Source organism: Prionailurus viverrinus, chromosome B4 (assembly GCF_022837055.1).
Source record: "Prionailurus viverrinus isolate Anna chromosome B4, UM_Priviv_1.0, whole genome shotgun sequence".
Lineage (NCBI taxonomy): Eukaryota > Metazoa > Chordata > Mammalia > Carnivora > Felidae > Prionailurus > Prionailurus viverrinus.
The window spans coordinates 91,750,087-91,770,176 of record NC_062567.1 but is presented as its reverse complement, the minus strand read 5'-3'; the positions used below and the strand labels follow the sequence as shown (position 1 = coordinate 91,770,176).

The 20,090-nt window shown below is 39.3% G+C and overlaps 1 protein-coding gene across 1 annotated transcript in view; it reads right to left on the bottom strand.

The window, feature by feature from the left end:
- MYRFL (myelin regulatory factor like) overlaps positions 1 to 20,090 on the bottom strand; it is a 126,550-nt gene that overhangs the window by 72,560 nt on the left and 33,900 nt on the right. The window contains exons 3-5 of the mRNA XM_047867337.1: positions 4,190 to 4,257; positions 3,834 to 4,092; positions 2,858 to 2,949 (exon numbers count right to left, since the gene is read on the bottom strand). Of these exons, the coding sequence (XP_047723293.1) occupies positions 2,858 to 2,949; positions 3,834 to 4,092; positions 4,190 to 4,257 (419 nt within the window). The remainder of the gene's footprint in view (positions 1 to 2,857; positions 2,950 to 3,833; positions 4,093 to 4,189; positions 4,258 to 20,090) is intronic.

The window sequence follows — 20,090 nt, the reverse complement described above, 5'->3', positions numbered from 1 at the left end:
TTGCAAATGGCAGGCGTTTTGTTTATTCCCATGCCTGTAGAGTAAGTACTCCCCTGTATGACTATACCACAATTTATCCTGCCCTTGACAGCCATTTGGGTTATTTTCAGTTTGTGGTTATTATAAGTAATGCCGCTGTGGGTATTTTTTTGTGGATGTCTTTTCGTGGGCATATGTACACATTCCTGTTAGACACAGTCCTGGCAGTGGAATTACTGGGTCACAGGATATGGTTTAGTAGGTGCGGCCAAACTGAAGTAAGGATTCCTAATCTCATTTAACAAATGCAGAAACTGGGGTTCAAAGACCTGAAATAACTTGCCCAGAGTCACAGCTGGTAAGTGGAAGAGACAGGATTCAAACCACCCTCTTCTTTTCATGCTACAGCGAGGATTTCTTGAGAAAATGTAGCAGAAGAGAAATAGAAGTGTGAAGGCAGCAAACTGCCCAAGTCCCAACCCTTTTGGAAAAACTCATATTTGCATTTTAATGCCTTTCAAAATATTCTTTTCTACATTACTTAAAAAAAAATCTTAGAAATGGGTGAAGTAGAAATTATGATTCTCATCTGGCAATCAAGAAAAGTCAGGCTCAGAAAGTCCCCAACTGCTGAGGAGACGAGACAGATACTTTTTCTGACTCTACAGTGTGAATTCAGCCAGTGCACCTCTCACTGGGAGCCAAAGGCCATATCTGGGGCTCAAAAGTCCTTTTGTATTTGAGGTCCAAACTACGTGAGTCGATGAATCCTCTCATAGTTGGGGTTCAGATCAGATGGAAGCAGAACCCCCTCATATTTGGGATCTAGGCCATGTGAGGCTGGAACCAGCTAGCAAGAGCCTATCCCCCAGCTGCTTTCACTCTAAGCAACATTTCACATCTGCCCACAGCAAACCAGTGAGTCTACACCATGAGCCCTATAAATGGGGATCTTGGAACCCCTTGGGCAAAATAAACCGCTCAGGAGACGGTCACTAGAAAAGCCTTACTGATTGATTTAGAACATCTCTTCCCATCAAAATTCCTGCCTAATAAGACTCGCATAAGCTCCTTCTTCCTCTGCCCTTGTACCATTTCCCCAGGAACTTTGTAAGCACCCTCGGCCTCTGCCACATCAACTATGAGTTCTCTACTAGAAAACTTCTGCTAAAAATATAAGCTGTAAGGAAAACATGGCATTTGGATTTTTGTCTTTTTTTTTTTTCCAGCCCTGGGCACCTGTTCATTTACATTCTGGCCCAGTTGTCTGGGGCCAATTATCTTTAGTCAGCTTTTCAGTGACCTTTGTTGGAATAGGACTTAAACACGGGATTCAAGATTTCCTATCTGTTGAGACATTTCAGTTACTCTTCTATGATTTTCTCTGGAGATGGTGAAAAATCAATGGCCTCTCCAGAGACAGGCAGCAGAAAATCATCACAGGATGGGGCTTAACTCTGAGACAGTCAGGATGATTTGAGCAGCAATCTGGTTTGATGAGGAAACGCTGGGGAGGTTTGGGTGGCTTGCCCAGTCCTCTCAGTGAGCTGGTGCATCTGTGGAAGTGAACAGATGGTTCCCTCGTCTGGCTAGAAATTCACTCAGCCTTTTATGTTTGAGGATCACAAAGGGGCTGCAGGCTAGATGCAAGGACTCTTGAAGAAATTAGAGTAAGCTTTGCACAGGAAGGTGGATGGTGAACTCTATATTATCCAGAAAGGAGACTTTAGCCTTTTGTGTCTCAAGCATTGAATAAGAAAAACCAAGCACCCTGCTGGCCAGGGTGGATCCATGTGAAAGAAAAGGCAGTGACAGGTCTGGTTCATGCAAGGGGCCAATACCCAGCACAGTTCTGCCACAGCACTCCCAGGGAATGGCCCCTTGTGGGCCTTGGCTGAAGGACCCTCCAGCCCATGCTGGAGCGGTGGCCAGCCATCCCTGAAAGCACCAGCACTCCATGGGTACAGAGGACCAGCACTTGTCATAAGGCTGTGAAAGACAAAGGCAGCAACTCAAGCAGGTGAGGAAGCCACCACATCACCTTTCAGGGCAGTATAAACCTCTGGAATTGGGGGACAATAGTGGGAGGGAGAGCTGGAAGACAGAAATCTTGACCTTCCCGTCAAGCTGTTGCATGTGGGAATAAAAGAGATGTTCCCTGAATCCGGGGTTCTATTCACATTGCCTACATCTGATTATTTACAGGGGCTAACAGAATTGGCATGGAGCATTTTCCTTTCACCCGATAAGTGCCATAGCATCTCTTCTGAAAGCTCAAGCCTTCAGACTCCAAATCCCCAATTTGTTCATAACTTGAAAAGGTCTCTAAGCTTGAAACACGATGTGTCACATATTGTAGAAGGCAAAAAATAAGGTAGTCTCACCACTTGGGCATCATATGAGTCTGCTGAAAGACTTCGCAAATGATCTTACAAATTTTCAAAGACCTACTTGGGAGCCGCTAACCTGAAGCAGATGCTAGAGGAGCTCAGCTCTCTACCTTCCTGCCCCACTGGAGAAATCTTCCCAAGTCTGCTTCCCAGAGTACCCTCCACGAGCAGTCAACACTGAAAGCCTGTTCGGATGGCAGAATCTCAGACCCCACCTCAAGCCTACTAAATCAGAACCTTGCCCCTAAAATTGAAAGGACCGGCATTTCATCTCCACCAAAGAGAGAGACAATGGCACCTCTTCCTAGGAGAGAAGGACCTACATGACCCCACCGAAGACTGCACGAAACTGTATGTCAAAAGGAAAGAAAGAAACTCCTATCCTTGCCCTTCTATGAGAGAGAAAATCATCCTGTAGGGCTACTGCAAGACTGGTCAAAATCCCCATCTTAATGGCGAAAGCAGAGATGGGCCCCGGGTTGGCTCACTTGGTCTGGAGCAGTGGGCCCACACTTGATGGTCCCCGGAATCCTCCAGCGCCTGTGTGCACTTCCTCTTCTTGGTTGGTGGCAACGAGGCTCTAAAATCAAGAACCCAAAATGCAGGTTAGGAGTTTGTGCTCTCCATGTTTCGTTAAAGCAGATTCAATTTCCCAGGTGTCTTCTCTCAGACTTCTTAAGACTAATTCCAGTTAGCTAAGATTCCTTGAGCCCTACTGGTGTGCAACACTAGGTTGTGCATGAGTGGAAAGAGCAAGCTTCTGTTCCAGAAACCCGCGAGTCTGAAACTTAGTTTCCCAATATCCAATGGATGGGAGACTCACCTACCTGAAAAATAAACTGCCAATGTTTCCAAAGGCAGAGAAGATATTGAGACAGAGAAGTTAAAATATAATATATGAACTTATATATAAATACAGTATAGACAAGATAGTGTTATAGTATAGTTATAAATATAAGTATATAAAATATGTATCCATTTTACACCTGACATTTTTTTTCACATGGAATTTCACTACAATTTTTGATGACCTCTACTCTCCTTGCCATTCTGTAGATTCAGAAGAATACAAGAAAAAAAGGAGAAGAAGGAAAAGAGAGAAAATTAAAACGCATATTAGTTCATGCTTAATATTTATCTGAGGACTCTATGTGTTAAGTAATTCACAAATTACTTGCGTATTCTAGCTGAGACTGCAAATGTAAATAGTGGTTTCTCCATCACTCAGAATGTCTCTCTCTATTTCTGACATTTTCACTTTCCATCGAACGAGGACTTTGGGTTTAGCGGGTTGTTAGTTAAAAGACGGCCTAAAGCCGAGAGCTCTGGGGCCTTGCCGTGTCTGATATATGTCTCAACACCGCCATCTCCTGGAGAGAGAACGCCACTGTTCATTCTTTACCGGCACTGCGGGGGGTGCTGGCTGCTCTGAGGTCTTTCATAACTAAATATCTTGCCCTTTACCCAGGGCTGTGGCACAGAGGCTGCTGATGGTAAGAACGGCTTATCCCCGGACGGCAGGACACGCAATGGTCCGGGGGGGTCGTAAGATGACCGGAGCCTGGATAGCAGTTGTGGACGCCGCTGTGGGTGCGGGCAGAGTTGCTCATTTCACGCGAGCTCTGCGGCAGCTGCGCAGGCAGCGAGTCAGGTGCAGCCGCGGAGTGGAGAAAAGTAGCTAGAGTCCTCCCGGCTGCAGGTCTCACCGCTGGGCAGCATGCACCTGGGGGAACACACAGGTGAGAAGAGCTCTCTTTCTGACCACCCAGAGTCCAAGAAGAGGGACGCTGCAAGGCGTGCGCGAGGCAGATGGCACTCACCTTTGATCTGCGGAGGAGAACAGGAGTCTGATGCAGAATAAGGTGGAGTATCCGGAAGCTGCCCTTGCCTGAGGATTAGAGACACGCATTGCTTTTTGTTGTAACCTGTGCGGTCATTATACCCTGGCCACAAATGGGAGGCACCGCTGGGTACAACACACAGTGCACCATGGGGACCAAAGCCCACCAGGCCACGCCTGGTGTCATGTGTTAAGTAAATGGGCTTTGAGTCAGACAGACCTGCGTTTGGGTCCCAGCTCTTCCACTTCCTAGCTGTGTATTCGTGAACAAGACCTTAGTCTCCGTTTCCTCACCTACCATGTGGAAATAATCATCATGCCTTCCTCATAACACTGTTGAGAATTAAATGAGATACTATGTGTAAAACCCATAACATAATTACCCCCAAATGTAGTGCGTGCTCAATACAGTTTAATTAACCGTATTGTTGGCTTCTTAACGTTCTTGAAGCTCTTATACCAGAGAGAAGGTTGAGCACACTGTTTAGGCTAAAGCGCTGTGAAATGTCACCACTAAAACAATGGTTTTCCATCTGTGCTCTGGGAAATCCCAAAGAGATTGGAATGAGCTCAGTGATTTTACAAAAGAAAAAATTTAAATGCCTGGGGGAAAAAATCATAACTTTTTGTTTTATATATTGAGGTGCAAGTAAAATTTCATTTAAGAAAAAAATGAGTACCACCACTAAAAAAGTGTGAAATCTTCTGTTCCAAAAAACCTACAAGTCCCTTATGGCTCAGAAACTCCATGATTCTAAGTCATTCATAAGCACTACCACCCTCTACTTGATTCTCCTGCTGGAAGAGTAAGCTATCGTGTTTTTCTTGGTTGATTAAGATTTCAACCTCGTACAATGAAAAGTCTGTTTTTATTATTTATTAGAAAAGTTAGGTTTTCCGGGCACCTGAGTGGCTCAGTTGGTTAAGCGTCTGACTCTTAATTTCAGCTCAAGTCATGATCTCACGGTTTCTAAGATTGAGCCCCACATTGGGCTCTACACTGACAGCACAGAGCCTGCTTGGGATTCTCTCTCTGCCCCCGCCCCTGATTGCATGCTGCCTGTCTCTCTCTCTCTCAAAATAAATAAACATTAAAAAAAAGAAAAGTTAGGCTTTCTCCTCAAATTACTCTTTTATAATTGATTCACTCTTTATGAGTAACAAAACCTTCCTCCAAAAACACCACCTTCCTCCAAAGATGCCACCAAAAATGAAAGTAAGGGAATAAAGAGGCATAAACACAAAAGGACATGGAGTACATGTGCAGAGAGAGTGTACAACAACAACTATATTTTAATAACATTGTGGCACACTGAAGTAGGATGGATGGTAACTCGAATTAGTAGAATGGAAAAGGCAAAAACAAGACTGCCTGGGGATGGCAGAAGGGACATAGGAGCCAACAAGAAGTTATCCAATTTTAATACAACTTCAGAAAAGCCCAAGACATTGGAGTCACCAGGAACCTCTGAGTTCAGGCTGAAGGTGGAGCTGAAAACAAAAGAATTGATTGAAACCTTGATTAAAGAATGGCTGGATCCTAGGGGCGCCTGGGTGGCGCAGTCGGTTAAGCCTCCGACTTCAGCCAGGTCACGATCTCGCGGTCTGTGAGTTCGAGCCCCGCGTCGGGCTCTGGGCTGATGGCTCAGAGCCTGGAGCCTGTTTCGGATTCTGTGTCTTCCTCTCTCTCTGCCCCTCCCCCGTTCATGCTCTGTCTCTCTCTGTCCCCAAAATAAATAAACGTTGAAAAAAAAAAATTTATAAAAAAAAGAATGGCTGGATCCTAAGAGTAGCTTTCCCAACCTGTACAGCCAGACAACTACCTCTGTCACTGCAACGCAAGTTGGAAAGTTTTACTCTCTGAAGAAACAGATCCAGGGAGATTGCAAAACTACTGAGCTAAAAATGGAAGGATTCATTAAAAGTCTAAATACCGAACCCTGAGAGCCGTCTTCAACTTGACTTTGTAGGCATCCGAGCAGATTTCCTACCATAGGAAATTGAAAGATTGTTCCCCAGAAAAGTTGAATGACCTCAAGGGAAAAAAGGATATTTTGAAGTTACCCACCCCCCCAACATAGCCAATCCCCGCTTGATCACTCTATGATGAAACGCATCCTTTGAAAATAATGGTTTGCAAACAGAACGTCTTAAACGGGAACAAAAGATGAAGGACTAGACATTTCCAGAAACCGTTAACATTAAACACAAAGAACAAGCAAATAGATAAAGAAGGGATGCAAAAAAAAAAAATCCACAAAAAGCTCTTCTGCTTCTCATATGACTAGTAAGCTCCTACCAGACCTGACCTTTCCATAAATAAAAACTGTGAACTCTGAAAAATTTAAAACAACAACAACAACAACACAAAACAAAACAAAACAAAAAACAATCTGCCTGAAAACACTGGAAAGTGGTCAAAAGCAAGAAGATTCTGGAGGGACACTGAAACTTGGATGAAGGAAATAGCATAAGGTAAATCACTTATTTACAGCTTTTAGCCTCCGGCCCAGTTGACGGCAGAATCACAGAACAGCTAAAACTCTGATAGAAACACACAAACTTTCTGACCTAAAGAACCAGAGAACAGAGTTGGGGGCAAACAGCTGCTTAAAGTGAAAGGGAAATCTTGGGGAAAGAGATTCAGAGAGGAGAAACCCTAGATTCTGTATAAAAACTCTGGCCAAATGTCTGGCTGACTCCTGAGCCATCCAACCAAAAACAAAACAAAACAAGACAAAAAATAATAATAATAATAATAACTGAACAAATATTTGACCTGCTGCACAGGAGACAGAGTTTATATTTGAGTTTAAAGAAAGTAACCGCTTGGAAAGCAAAAGTATATATACTTTTTAGAGGAATGTAAAAAGGAAAAAAAAAAAAGCCAGACATTCACAATTTCCAGAATACAATTAAGAATTACTCAACAAACAAAGAACCAGGAAAATATGGCCTAGCCTTGAGGAAAAGAACAATTATAAGACACCAACCCAGAGATGATTCAGATATTGGATTAGCACACAAATCCAGATTTTAGCAGCAGCTATTATAAAAACAGCTGTTACAACTAAGCCTAATGGAGGAGAGGATAATGTGTTTGTAAAGAATAAAAAATACAAAATCTTAGCCAATAAATAGAAACTAAAAAAGAACTAAATGGAAATTCTAGAATTGAAATGAAAATAAAAATAGAAAATGAAAAAATCCCTAGGTGGTGTAACAGAATAACTTGAAGAAAATCAGCAGGGATGATCCAACCTAAAGAACAGAGAGGGAGAAATGAATTTAAAAAGAGGGAGAGAAAAAGATTCATGAACCATGGAGAGGACATAACAGAAAAATAATTAAAGATATAGTGACCAAAACCTTCCCAAATTTTGCAAAGGACATAAATTTATAGGTTCAAGAAGATCGACAAATCCTAAGCAAGATATAGGGAAAACCACACATAGGTCATCAGAGTCAAATCAGTGTAAAGCAAAAATAAAGAGAAACTTTCAAAAGTAACCAGAAAAAAACATATTACATGTAGAGTAACAGTGATTCAGATGACCATTGACTTCTCATCAAAATCTCCAGAGGCAAGAAGACAGTACAACAGTTATCTTTAAAGTGCTGGAGAAAAATCAAAACTGACAATCTAGAATTTCAAATACGATGAAAATATGCTTCAAGAATAAAAGCAAAATAAAGACATTTTCAGATTAAAAAAAATTTTAAGTAAAACCATGAATAGGCATGCACAATAAGAAATGTTAAAGACATTATTTAAGGCTAAAGGAAAATGATATCAGATGGAAACTTGAAACTTTAGGAAGGAATGTAGAGAATAAAATATATATATATATCTAAATAAAAAAATCATTTTTTCTCAGTTTCTTTAAAATACATAGGACTATTTAAAGCAAAAATTATGACATTATCTTGTAGCATTTATAATGTATGAAAGTGTAACACTTATGATAACTATACCATAGAGGAAGGGAGTCAGGGGTAAAATAGAATTATACAGTTGAAGGTTTCTACATTTTATGTAAAGTGGTACAATATTAATTCATTAACTCTAAGTAGATAGTGAAAAGTTAAATGATTCAAAGAAGTATATAGGTAAGGTCAGAAGATAAAATGGAATTCTAATACAGTAGGAAAGTAGTTACAAAGAAATAAGAAATGGATAAAAAGAAGACAAATAATAAAATTGCAAAATTAAATACATCATCAATAACTGCATTAAATGTTAATGGATTAATGACTCCAATAAAAGGTAGAGATTGTAAGAATGGGTTTTTAAAAAGCAAGACCCAACTTTTTTTTTTTTTTTTTTTTTAATTTTTTTTAATGCTTATTTATTTTTGAGACAGAGAGAGACAGAGCATGAATGGGAGAGGGTCAGAGAGAGAGGGAGACACAGAATCTGAAGCAGGCTCCAGGCTCTGACCTGTCAGCACAGAGCCCGACGCGGGGCTCGAACTCACGGACCGTGAGATCATGACCTGAGCCGAAGTCGGACGCTTAACCGACTGAGCCACCCAGGCGCCCCTCAACTTTATGTTGCCTGCAACAAACACTTTAAATATAAACACTCAGGTAAGTTGAAAATTAATGGAGAAAAAAGTGTATGAGAAGGCAGAAGTGACTTCATGGATAATAGGTAAAATAGACTTCATAATAAAGAGCACTACTAAAAATAAAGAGGCTCATTCCACAATAATAGTTCTTTCATTAAGAAGGCATAGCTGGGGCACCTGGGTGGCTCAGTCAATTAAGTGGGTCTGACTTTGGTTCAGGTCATGATCTCACAGTTCATGAGTTCGAGCCCCGCGTCGGGCTCTTTGCTGACAAGCTCAGAGCCTGGAGCATGTTTCGGACACAGGAGCCTGTGTCTCCCTGTCTCTCTGCCCCTCTCCCACTCATGCTTTGTCTCTGCCTCTCTCAAAAATAAATAAACATTAACATTTTTTTTTAAAAAGAAGCCATAGCAATCATGATTGTTTCTTTAATAGCTTCAAAATACATGACGCAGAATTTGCAGAAATAAAAGGAGAAATAAATAATTGTACAATCATAGAGATTTAACATCCCTCTCTTATCAATTGATAGAAATAGGTAGTACAAATTGGTAGAACAAAAAAGTCAGTAATGACAAAGATCATCTGAGAAATTTCTTTAGGGAGAAAAGGAATTGATGTGTTTTAATACTGAGAGGAATTTGGCAATTCTCTTCAGAGAATTTGTGGGAAGAATTAATGATAGTTATATTCAAAGTCAAGAAAATCATGAAAACAAGACTAGGTTTGAGAAAAACAATAAGTTCAAGAAAGAAAATATAATTGTAATAAACAATATGTGAACACATAGTGATAATAATGTAAGCCCTGGGTACTGACCTAACCAAAAATTTTATACAACTTTATGATATTGGGAGGCTGGTGCTAGAAGTGGATGTCAGATGTGGTATAAGAAAGTTAAATCCTCTCTGAAGATGATATTAAGTTCTAAAATACATAAAGCAAGAATAGCAATATAAAACACCATTCCGATATAAAGTGGTAGAAATCTCTAAAAGAGTTGGAAAGTATCTGCCTCTAGGAGAGCCAGACTCAGAAACATGGTGAAAACTAGGGCAGAGGATTGCTGATTTTCATTATAAGCCATATACCCACAGTTCTATTTGACTTCTTAAATTCTGCACATGTATCACTTCTATAGATTTATAAATTAAATTTTTTGATTGGCTCTGTGATTTCACAATTCCACATTCAAGATTCTAGGCAGTTGTTACCTTTACATTAGTGGCACCACCGAATTCAATAACGTTAATAAAAATTAAAAATCGGAAGTAAATTATCAATTCACTCGAGAAATATGGCATGGAATATTTTATGTAGGAATACAGGCATGGAGAATCAAAGGTCCCTGTGTTGAGTGGCAGCAACATATGGGGATGGTTTCAAGATGAAAACACTGAAATTTTTTAATGCTTTCCTTACAGTTTACTCTCCCTTCCAAAACTCACCACGGCTACTCCTTTATTTCATTGCATTCCATGCTTGATGCATTTTATAGTATTGAGAAAAAGTTTACAGTCCTTTTAAGAGAATCTGAAGGAAGAATTAATGACAGCTACCTCTGAAACTGAGCAAATTGTTAAAACAAAGGCAATAGTTAACTTTAAGAAAAATACTTTTGTTTGGGACTGTTAATGAGCTGTTAATCTCCTCTTTACACCCAGTCATGCATATCAGACTGTTCTGGCCTTTGTGTTCTGAATTTGCCTATTATGCTAAAGTGATGTCCATGAAGTGGACTTGGAAAGGAACAGAATCATGGATCACTCCTTCAGTGGCCATCTTTGTCTCCACCTTCTGTAGGAGATAGTTGTAATAATTAAGAGATTCTTAGCTACTAATAGAAAATGAATAATTTGCCTTCTAAATCTCCTCTTCTCAGATATATAATTTGTTTCTGTGTTTGGGAGGATATATGGATAAATATGGTCTCCTGGGGGTTGAATGCTATGCAAACTGAAGGAGGGAGTGCAAAATAGATTCTTCTTTCCAGCTGGTGAGATTATATGTATATCCATGACAACTGCATACTGTGCCCAAAGCAGCCAATATTTCTCTCAGATTGTAACCAGGCTTGACCAAGTTTTTATTGAGTGGCTACTATGTGCTCATGACTATACCAGGCACTGCGTGGGAAATACAGTATTGAGACATGGGCTTCATGTGAATGCCCAGCTGAGATTACTCACAATCCAATCCCCAGTTTTCTTTGATGACTCCCCTAGTGCCTTCACACACCAACTGCGCCTTCTCTTAAACTCTATTGCACAGTGATCTCAACTCAGCACAGTGCTTGGTACAGAGTTGGTACTTAATAAATATGAATGACTGCTTTTTTATACAACATATGACCATAAATATGTTATATATATATATAACATGTAATATATATATATATATATATATATATATATATATAAAACTTAGGTTATATATATATATATATAACCTAGGTTATATATATATACAACCTTTTTTATACAACATATGACCATAAATATGTTATATATATATATAACATGTAATATATATATATATATATATATATATAAAACTTAGGTTATATATATATATATATATAACACCTAGGTTATATATATATACAACCTTTTTTATACAACATATGACGATAAATATGTTATATATATATATATAACATGTAATATATATATATATAACCTAGGTTTTATATATATATATATATATATATATATATATATATATATATATATATTCATATATTTAAAGATGGCTTTCCTGACCACCCAATCAAAAATAATGGCCTCCCTACCCCCTTTTCCTATTCCTTCACCTTCTAATGCTTATTTTTCTTCATCTTACTGAATGACTTTACACTAAATTCTGCCATTATTCTGACATATGCCATTGTCTTTCTTTTCCCACTACAGCAGAATGACAGCAGTGGAGCATCAAGAGTGAAGGCAGGGGAACAGCTCACCCCAGGAACAGGCAATAAGGAAATGCATTGTCTGTTGGGAACTTAAAAACAATACTTAAACCTACAAAAAGCCAGTGTGCTTTTTATTATCACCATGCACCACCAAATCAGAGAAAAATTCCTGGGTGTCCTGCCAGGGAAGACTGCTTCCCAACACACTGCCCTTGGTAAACCATTAGCAGCGATTTCATCTGTTTGGTTCACTGTTGTACCCCATCAACCAACTAGAGAAATAACTGCTATTGAAAATGCTTTCTCCAATGTTTTAAGTATGTGATTTACCCTCCCACATGGATATCTGCATTAAGAATATGTCTTAATACTGTGTGTATATATGTGTGAGTGAGTGAGTGTGTGTGTGTGTGTGTGTGTGTGTGTGTGTGTGTCTGTGTTCTGCATAGTGCCCCAGTAGTGAACGTGTCATAGGCACACAATAAATACTTGATCGAGCTTGGTTAGAGCTTGTACCCACTACCTGGAAGTTGGGATGAGCAAGAGTCTTGGCAGAAATGTTGTCAGTAGATAAGGTAGCCCAAGAAAATAATTTCTTGACAAGGCAAAGGAAGTATGATGTCACCCCACCCCTCCAGCCCTTTATTGGCAAACTGCAAGGACCCTGAGCCTCTTACCACCACTCCTCTGCTGCTTTAGAAATAAACTTTTATGGAGAACCTGTTCTGGTCCAAGCACTGAGCTCCCCCTTTGCATGTGTTATCTTATCAAAGCTCTGGACCATCACAGGAAAAGCTATGCCCCTATTCCACAGGCAAAGAAACTAAGACTTGATGCAGTTAAATAACTTGCCCAAGGTTATTCATCTGGCAAGTAGTCGAGCTGGAGTCAAATGGTCTCCCACCAGAGTTAATGCTCTAACGAACACAGTGATTTAAATACAGACTATCCTGGGGTGCCTGGGTGGGTCAGTCGGTTAAGCATCTGACTTCGGCTCAGGTCATGATCTTGTGGTTCGTGAGATTGAGCCCCTGCATCAGGCTCTGTGCTGACAGCTCAGAACCTGGAGCCTGCTTCGGATTCTGTCTCTCTCTCTCTGCCCCTGCCCTGCTTGCTCTCTGTCTCTCTCTCTCTCAAAAATAAATGAACATTAAAAAAAATTAAAATAAATTAAATAAATACAGACTCTCCTAATCAAATTAATTACTATAGGTGATTTCACTTCCCACAAATATCTTTAGAATGGAGACACTGCCAGTAATGTTTCACCACAGGATTCTGTTTAGCCTTCTCCTACTGCATCAGTTTGAACCCAGAGGCCAAGCTGGTCGCACAGCCTTTGACAAGCTCTTCTCACAGAACTACACGTTACCTCAGCCCTTTCACAACACCACAGTAAAGAGCTTATCGGCCCCACTCCACTGGCGGCAGAACGAAAGCACGCAGCTGGTCATTGACTCCTAGCTCATTTTGCCGTCCAACCCCAATGAGCCAAGTCCTAAGTAAAACCCAGAATAAGCTCCATCATTAGAATGAAATATTGATTGCAGTTGATTCCTCACAGACTTAATGTGCCTTTAAGGTCCCCCTCCTGTGAAGTCACCCATTCAAACCTGTGAATAGGTGTTACCTCAGTGCCCTCAGCTAGTTCTCTCTTACTCCACAATCAGGACCCCAAGGCCAGCCTAAAGCCTGATATGATATGACCCCCACAGAGCACACTTACTCAAACCATGCTAAATCATTTGGATTGGAACATAGGAGGGGATGGGGAAGGAGGCATGTTTATGTGACCTAAAGCAGGGCTTCTCAAATTATAATGTGCATGTGAATCCCATGGGCATCTCATGAAAAATGCAGATGTTGATTCAGCTTTTCCAGGGTAAGGTCTGAGATGCTACATTTCTGGCTCACAGGTGATACGGGTGCTGCTGCTCCCTGACCCACACTTAGAGAAAAGAAAAGAAGCAGGTGAACCTCTGGGCATTTTGAAAGAAATAAAGCCTGTTTTCAGATTCACTAGTCCCTTTTCTGGAGTCTTCCTTTCACACACACACACACACACACACACACACACACACACACTTCTTGTCCTTTTTTCCTGCATCCTCCAGGGTTTATGCTATCTCTTAAAGCTCTACCCACCCTCCCTTCAAGCAGCTCTCCACACCTAGACATTTCCCAGCATGTCCACCACAGCTTACCTGTGTACCTAGTAGGTAACTGGCTGGCTAACCTAGGGAAATCAGAGGACTTCAGCCTGCTCCTCCTGGGCAGACAGCTGCCCTGGACTCTGCCACACAAGGAAACAAAGGGTTAAGGGCAATATTTAGAAATTTCCATGTGCTGACAGGACTGTCCCAGCTCAACATACCAATTAGATTTACACAGAAAGATGAGAAAGTCCTGAGCAGCATATCCCAGTGCTCATGTATGAGTGCATGCCTCCCAAAAGGGGTTCATGGCCAAATAAGTTTGAGAAACACTGCATACCATTTCCCTTCTTCAGTTGCACATTAGCATATCAAAAGCTCTGAAAAGTCCTGCAGTGAAGTTCATTTAATATTTTTTTAAGCCAGTGAGTCATAAGTTCATTTGCTCATCATGGAACTTTTGTTTTTTTATTTAAAAAAATTTTAATGTCTATTTATTTTGACAGAGAGAGTGAGACAGAGCATGAGCAGGGGGAGGGGCAGAGAAAGAGGGAGATACAGAATCTGAAGCAGGCTCCAGGCTTCGAGCTGTCAGCACAGAGCCTGATGCAGGGCTTGAACTCACGAACCACGAGATCATGACCTGAGCTGAAGTTGGACACTTAACTGACTGAGCCACCCAAGTGCCCATGCACTTTTATTTTTTTCCCACAACATCTCATGGGACCAGTTTTCCATACAGCATTTAGGGGTACCTGTTTTACAGGGCCAATAATTCCAATTTCATTTTTTAATATGACTGAGACATGAAAATCTCCCTGTGAGATTTAAACTGGCTCTCATCAATTTTGCAGCCCAGTAGTCTCAGATCGCTTAGGAAAAGAGTCGTCACTGACATTGTTTTAAGGCACAATTCATAGGCAATATAATAGAGAGGAAATAACTCAGGATTGGTAGAAACTCAGGTTTTGATCCCAGATCTGCTACTTATTAGCTGTGAGCCCAGGCAAGAAAACCTACATCTCAGGGCTGTTATGAGAAATGCAATAACCTGCAAAAAAGAGCCGGGTACTTAGAAATACTCAACACTTGGAATATTTGAATAGGCTGCACAGATGTAATCATCATTGAACCACCTGAACATCCCCATGGTCATGGACTGGAACTGTTTCCACTTGTTCTCTCTCTGACTTTTATTGCAGCCTCATTTAATGCAGCTGAGCAGTTTTTACCAAGCAATGACAGGTTATCTGATCATAGGACTTTTCTTTAATGGGCATGAACTCTGACAATCTTTGCAAACTATGGCTCAGATCCATCCTGAGTCACATCTTTTGTCAGATAATTTTAGATGCATTGAATGTATTTCCCTGAGATTCACATCCTCCTAAATATCACCAAATTAATGTAAAAGCTGCATATAGAAGAAAGGGCATGTGTTGGAGAGCCAGGTACATTTTAATCCCAGCTTTGCCACTTATTGACCTGTGGACTTACTCTCGTTCCACCTCCATATTTATAAAATGTAGATATTATTGTTTCTATTTGGCAAATTTGTTCAGAGAATGAAATGTGTAAAATAAAAATCAAATGTGTAATTAAATAAATGAATATGTAAAACACAAAGAACATTGCCCATTGCTTGGTAAGCGCTCAACAATACTAATTCCCTCCTCTACCTCTCTGACACCCAACCACCCCTAAAGGTAGAGAATGAATCTGGTTAGGCAAACCAATAGTGATAGCCCATGAGGAGAGAACTCTGGTTCTACAGGAAGGACCATTATTATCATGGAGACTAAGATCATATGGCAGATTTCAGACTTCCCAGATAAGAAGACCATTCTTTGAATAAGATTTTTGTTCACTTCTCCCCACCAAACAGCCAAAATTCTTTCTGCTAGTTATAAAAGTGATCCAGATGATTAGAACCCTGGTAAAATTAGCTGTACTTTCTCTTAAGGAGGAGTTACATAGAAGAGAGACTAGACAATTTCTGGCAGATTGTTTCCAGGCCAGAGATGGAAAGGATACATCCTGCCCAGTCTTCCTACAGGGACTCACATCAGTGGTTTGGATGGAGTGAGGGGGAATGTAAGGGCAGGCACAAGGGTAATTAGTGTCTAGGTTCAACCCACGCAGTGCCTACAGCAGAAGAGCTGGCTCAGAGTGTGGGCTCACACATTTGGCAACCACTAGCTGTGTGTGTGTGTGTGTGTGTGTGTGTGTGTGTGTGTGTGTAACTAGCTTGCAAAATGTTGAGCTGCCCTTTTTCCATGGTCATTTGGCAAGGATGTTCTTGTTGGCAAACAGCAGCAAGAGCCAGGTACCAGATATCCACAAATAGGTTTTCTCATTACTGAGATTCTGGTCTGGTTTCATTCTTTTCACAGGGGAGAAGAGGGAGGGCATTTTCAGGTATGCCAAGATAGGGTTAATAACAAAATGAAAATAACAGAGGAGGGTCAGTGAACTTAAAGACAGTGAATCAATAGAAATTATCTAATTTGAACAACAGAAAGAAAAGAAATTGAAAAAATAAGTCAACTGAGACTCCAGGAACCCATACAGTATCAAAGGTCTAACATTTGTATCACTGGAGTCCTAAAAACATGTAAGAAAGACATTATTACAGAAAAACAAATATGAAGAAATAATAGCTGAAAACTTCCTGGATGTCCTGAAAATTTACAAATTCAGCACATACAAATGTGCTATAAATTTACAAATTCAGAAACAATATAATCCCAAACAATATAATCTCAAAGAAAACTATGCCCCTACCCAGCCACATCATAATAAAACTGCTGAAAACCAAAGATAAAATATCTCACAGTCAGAGAAAAATGACATATGCAAAGGAAAAATGATTCAAATAACTATTTCTCATCAGAAACCATGGAGATCAGAAGACAGTAGGTCAAAATTTTTTAAATGTTGGGGAAAGAAGTATGAATTCTAAATCCACAATCATTCTTGAAGGCTTATATTCCTCTCACACTAATAGATGAAAGCAGTAAAAAATCAGCAAGGATAGAGATAACCTGAACAACAATGTCAACCAACTTAACCTAATTAGCATTTATAGAAGATCTTACCCAACAATAGCAGAATGCACATTCTTTTCAAGTGCACATGGAAAATTTACCAAGATAGACTCTATCTTGGGTCATGAAGCAAGCCTTAACAAATTTAAAAGAATTAGAATCATACAAATTATGTTCTCTGTCCATAAAAGAAATAAACTTGAAATCAGTAACAGAAAAACATAGAAAAAAATCACACATATTTGGAAATTAAGAAGCACAGTTCTGGCAACCCATGAGTCAAAGAGGTGGCCTCAGGAAAATTAGGAAATATTTTAAGCCTGAAGAAAATTAAAATATGTCAAAAACTGAAGCAGGCAGCTAAAGCCATAGAGAGAGGGAAACGTACACATCAAATGCTTATATTAGAAAACAAAGAATGATATCAAAACAGGAACTAAATTTCCACCTTAAGAAACTAGAAAAAGAAGAGCAAACTGAACCTAAAGCAAGCAAAAGAAGGAAATAAAGAGTAAAAATCAGTGCTACTGAAAACTAGCACAATACAGAAAATCAATGAAACCAAAAGCTGCTAATAAAACGTTTAAGTGTCTACCCAGATTGATCAAGAAAAAAAAAAGATAAAATAAGCATATTATCAATATGATGAACAGAAGAGGAAATATCACTACAGACTCAGAGTCTGTAAAGGGCTAATAAGAAATACTCTGGACTGTGTCCATATTTGAAATGGACTTACTCCTTGGGGGCAACAGAGAAGGAAGACAAACTACCAAAATCACTAAGCAGAAAGAGACAACATGAATAGTCTTATATCTATTGGATAAATTTAATCTGTAGTTAAGATCTTCCAACAAAGCAAACTACAAGCAAAGATGGTTTCACTGGTTAAGTCTACCAAATATTTAAAGAGGAAATAAATCCAATTCCACACAATCTTACCCAGAGAATTTAAAAGGGTGGAACCCTTCCCAAATAATTTTAAGAAGCTATTTTACCCTGACACCAAAGCCAGAAAAACACCATCTATGAAAACTTCAGATCGATATCCTCATGAATGTAGGTGCAAAATCCTCAACATAATACTAGTAAATTGAACCTAGCAATACGTGTAAAGACAATACCTCACAACAAACTGAGGTTTATCCCAGGAATATAAGGTTTATTCAAAATTTAAAAGTTAAGGAGAGGAAGCAGGAGCAGAAGAGAATCTCCCTCAGTTAAAAAAAAAAAAAAAAAAAAAAAAAAAAAAAAAAAAAAAAAAGCACTGGGGCACCTGGGTGGCTCAGTCAGTTAAGCAACTGACTCTGACTCTTAGTTTTGGCTCAGGTCATGATCTCATGGTTTGTGGGTTTGAGCCTTGCATCAGGATCTGTGCTGACAGCACAGAGCTTGCTTGGGATTCTCTCTCTCCCTCTCTCTCTGCCCTTTCCCTGTTTACGCTCTCTCTCTCAAAATAAATAAAAAGACATTTTAAAGGGGGAAAAAAAGCATTGTATCATACTCAATAATTTAAAAAAACTGAATAATGGCCCTCTTAGATCAGGGACAGGGCAAGTACATCTGCTGTCTCTACTTCTCTATTCAACATTATACCCAAAGTCCTACCCAGTGCAATAAAGCAAAAAAAAAAAAAAAAAAAAAAAAAAAAAAAAAAAAAGTATCTAAAGGCATAGAGTTTGGGATATACAACTGTCCTAATTTGCATATGACATCATTGTAAACACAGAAAATCCCCAAAAATCTATTTAAAAAAAAGATCTTAGAACTAATAAATGACTTCATTAAGTTGCAGGACCTAACCAATATATAAATATCAATACTATTTTTATATGTTGGTAATGAATAATTGGAACCTAAAACTGAGGAAAAAAACTATTATTTATAATGCCTCAAAGAGAAACATGAAATATTTAGACATAAATCTAACAAAATATGTGCAGGATTTACATGCTGAAATGTATAAAACATTGATGAAAGAAATCAAAGAAGGCCTAAATAAATGGAGAGATATACCATGTTGATGGATCGGAAGATTCAATTTTGTTAAGATACCAACTTTCCACATATGGATCTCTGAGCTTAATACAATTCTAATCAAAATCCCAGCAGGACTGTACAGATACCAACAAGATAATTCTAATATTTATATGAGAAATCAAAGGAACTAGAATAGCCAAAATTTTGAAAAAGACAGATTTGGAGCACTTACACTATATGATTTCAAGACTTATAATAAAAGCACAATAACCAAGATAGAAATCAGAGTTTTGTTTTGTTTCTCATCTTCTCCCTTTTCCTCATCTGTTTCTATTCTGTCTCTTAGGGCTGAAAAGTAGGGGGGGAATTTTTATGTGCAGAAAATATATCCCTTAAAAATAGAAATTCCCTGGGGTGCCTGGGTGGCTCAGCTTGGTTAAATGCCCAAATTCAGCTCAGGTCATGATCTTGCAGAATGTGGGTTCAAGCTATAGTCATATCCTATATTCCCACTGCCTCATTTTATGTCTGATTTATCTTCACTGTGTGACAGAGTTGTTTTTTTTTTTCTCATCTTCTCCCTCTCCCTCATCTGTTTCTATTCTATTTCTCGAGGCTGAAAAGGGGGGAGACTTCTAGCCAGAAAATATATCTCTTAAAGATAGTGTAGTATTGGCAGAATGATGGGCACATAGATCAATGGAACAGAATATTTGTCTAGATATAGATCTACATAAATATGGCCAATTGATTTTTTGCTAGATAAAAAATACTACTGATTTTTTACTAAAAGTAATTCAATGGAGAATGGTTATTAAACAAATAAATCTGGAATAATTGGACATCCATACACAAGGAAATTAATCTCAACTTATATCTCAAACTTTACAGAAAAATTAACTCAAAATGGATTATAGGCTTAAAAGTAAAATGTAAAACTCTAAAACTTTTAGAAGGAAACAGAAGAAAATTTGGGGGAACTTAGAGTAGGCAGTATCTATATTGCATAGATATAAAGCTTAAACTGTATAGGAAAAAATGGGTAAATTGGACATTATAAAAATTTTAGGGGTGCCTGGGTGGTCCAGTCCAGTTGAGCATCCGACTTCGGCTCAGGTCATGATCTCACAGTTCGTGAGTTCGAGCCGTGCATCGGGTTCTGTGCTGACAGCTCAGAGCCTGGAGCCTGCTTCAGATTCTGTGTCTCCCTCTCTCTCTG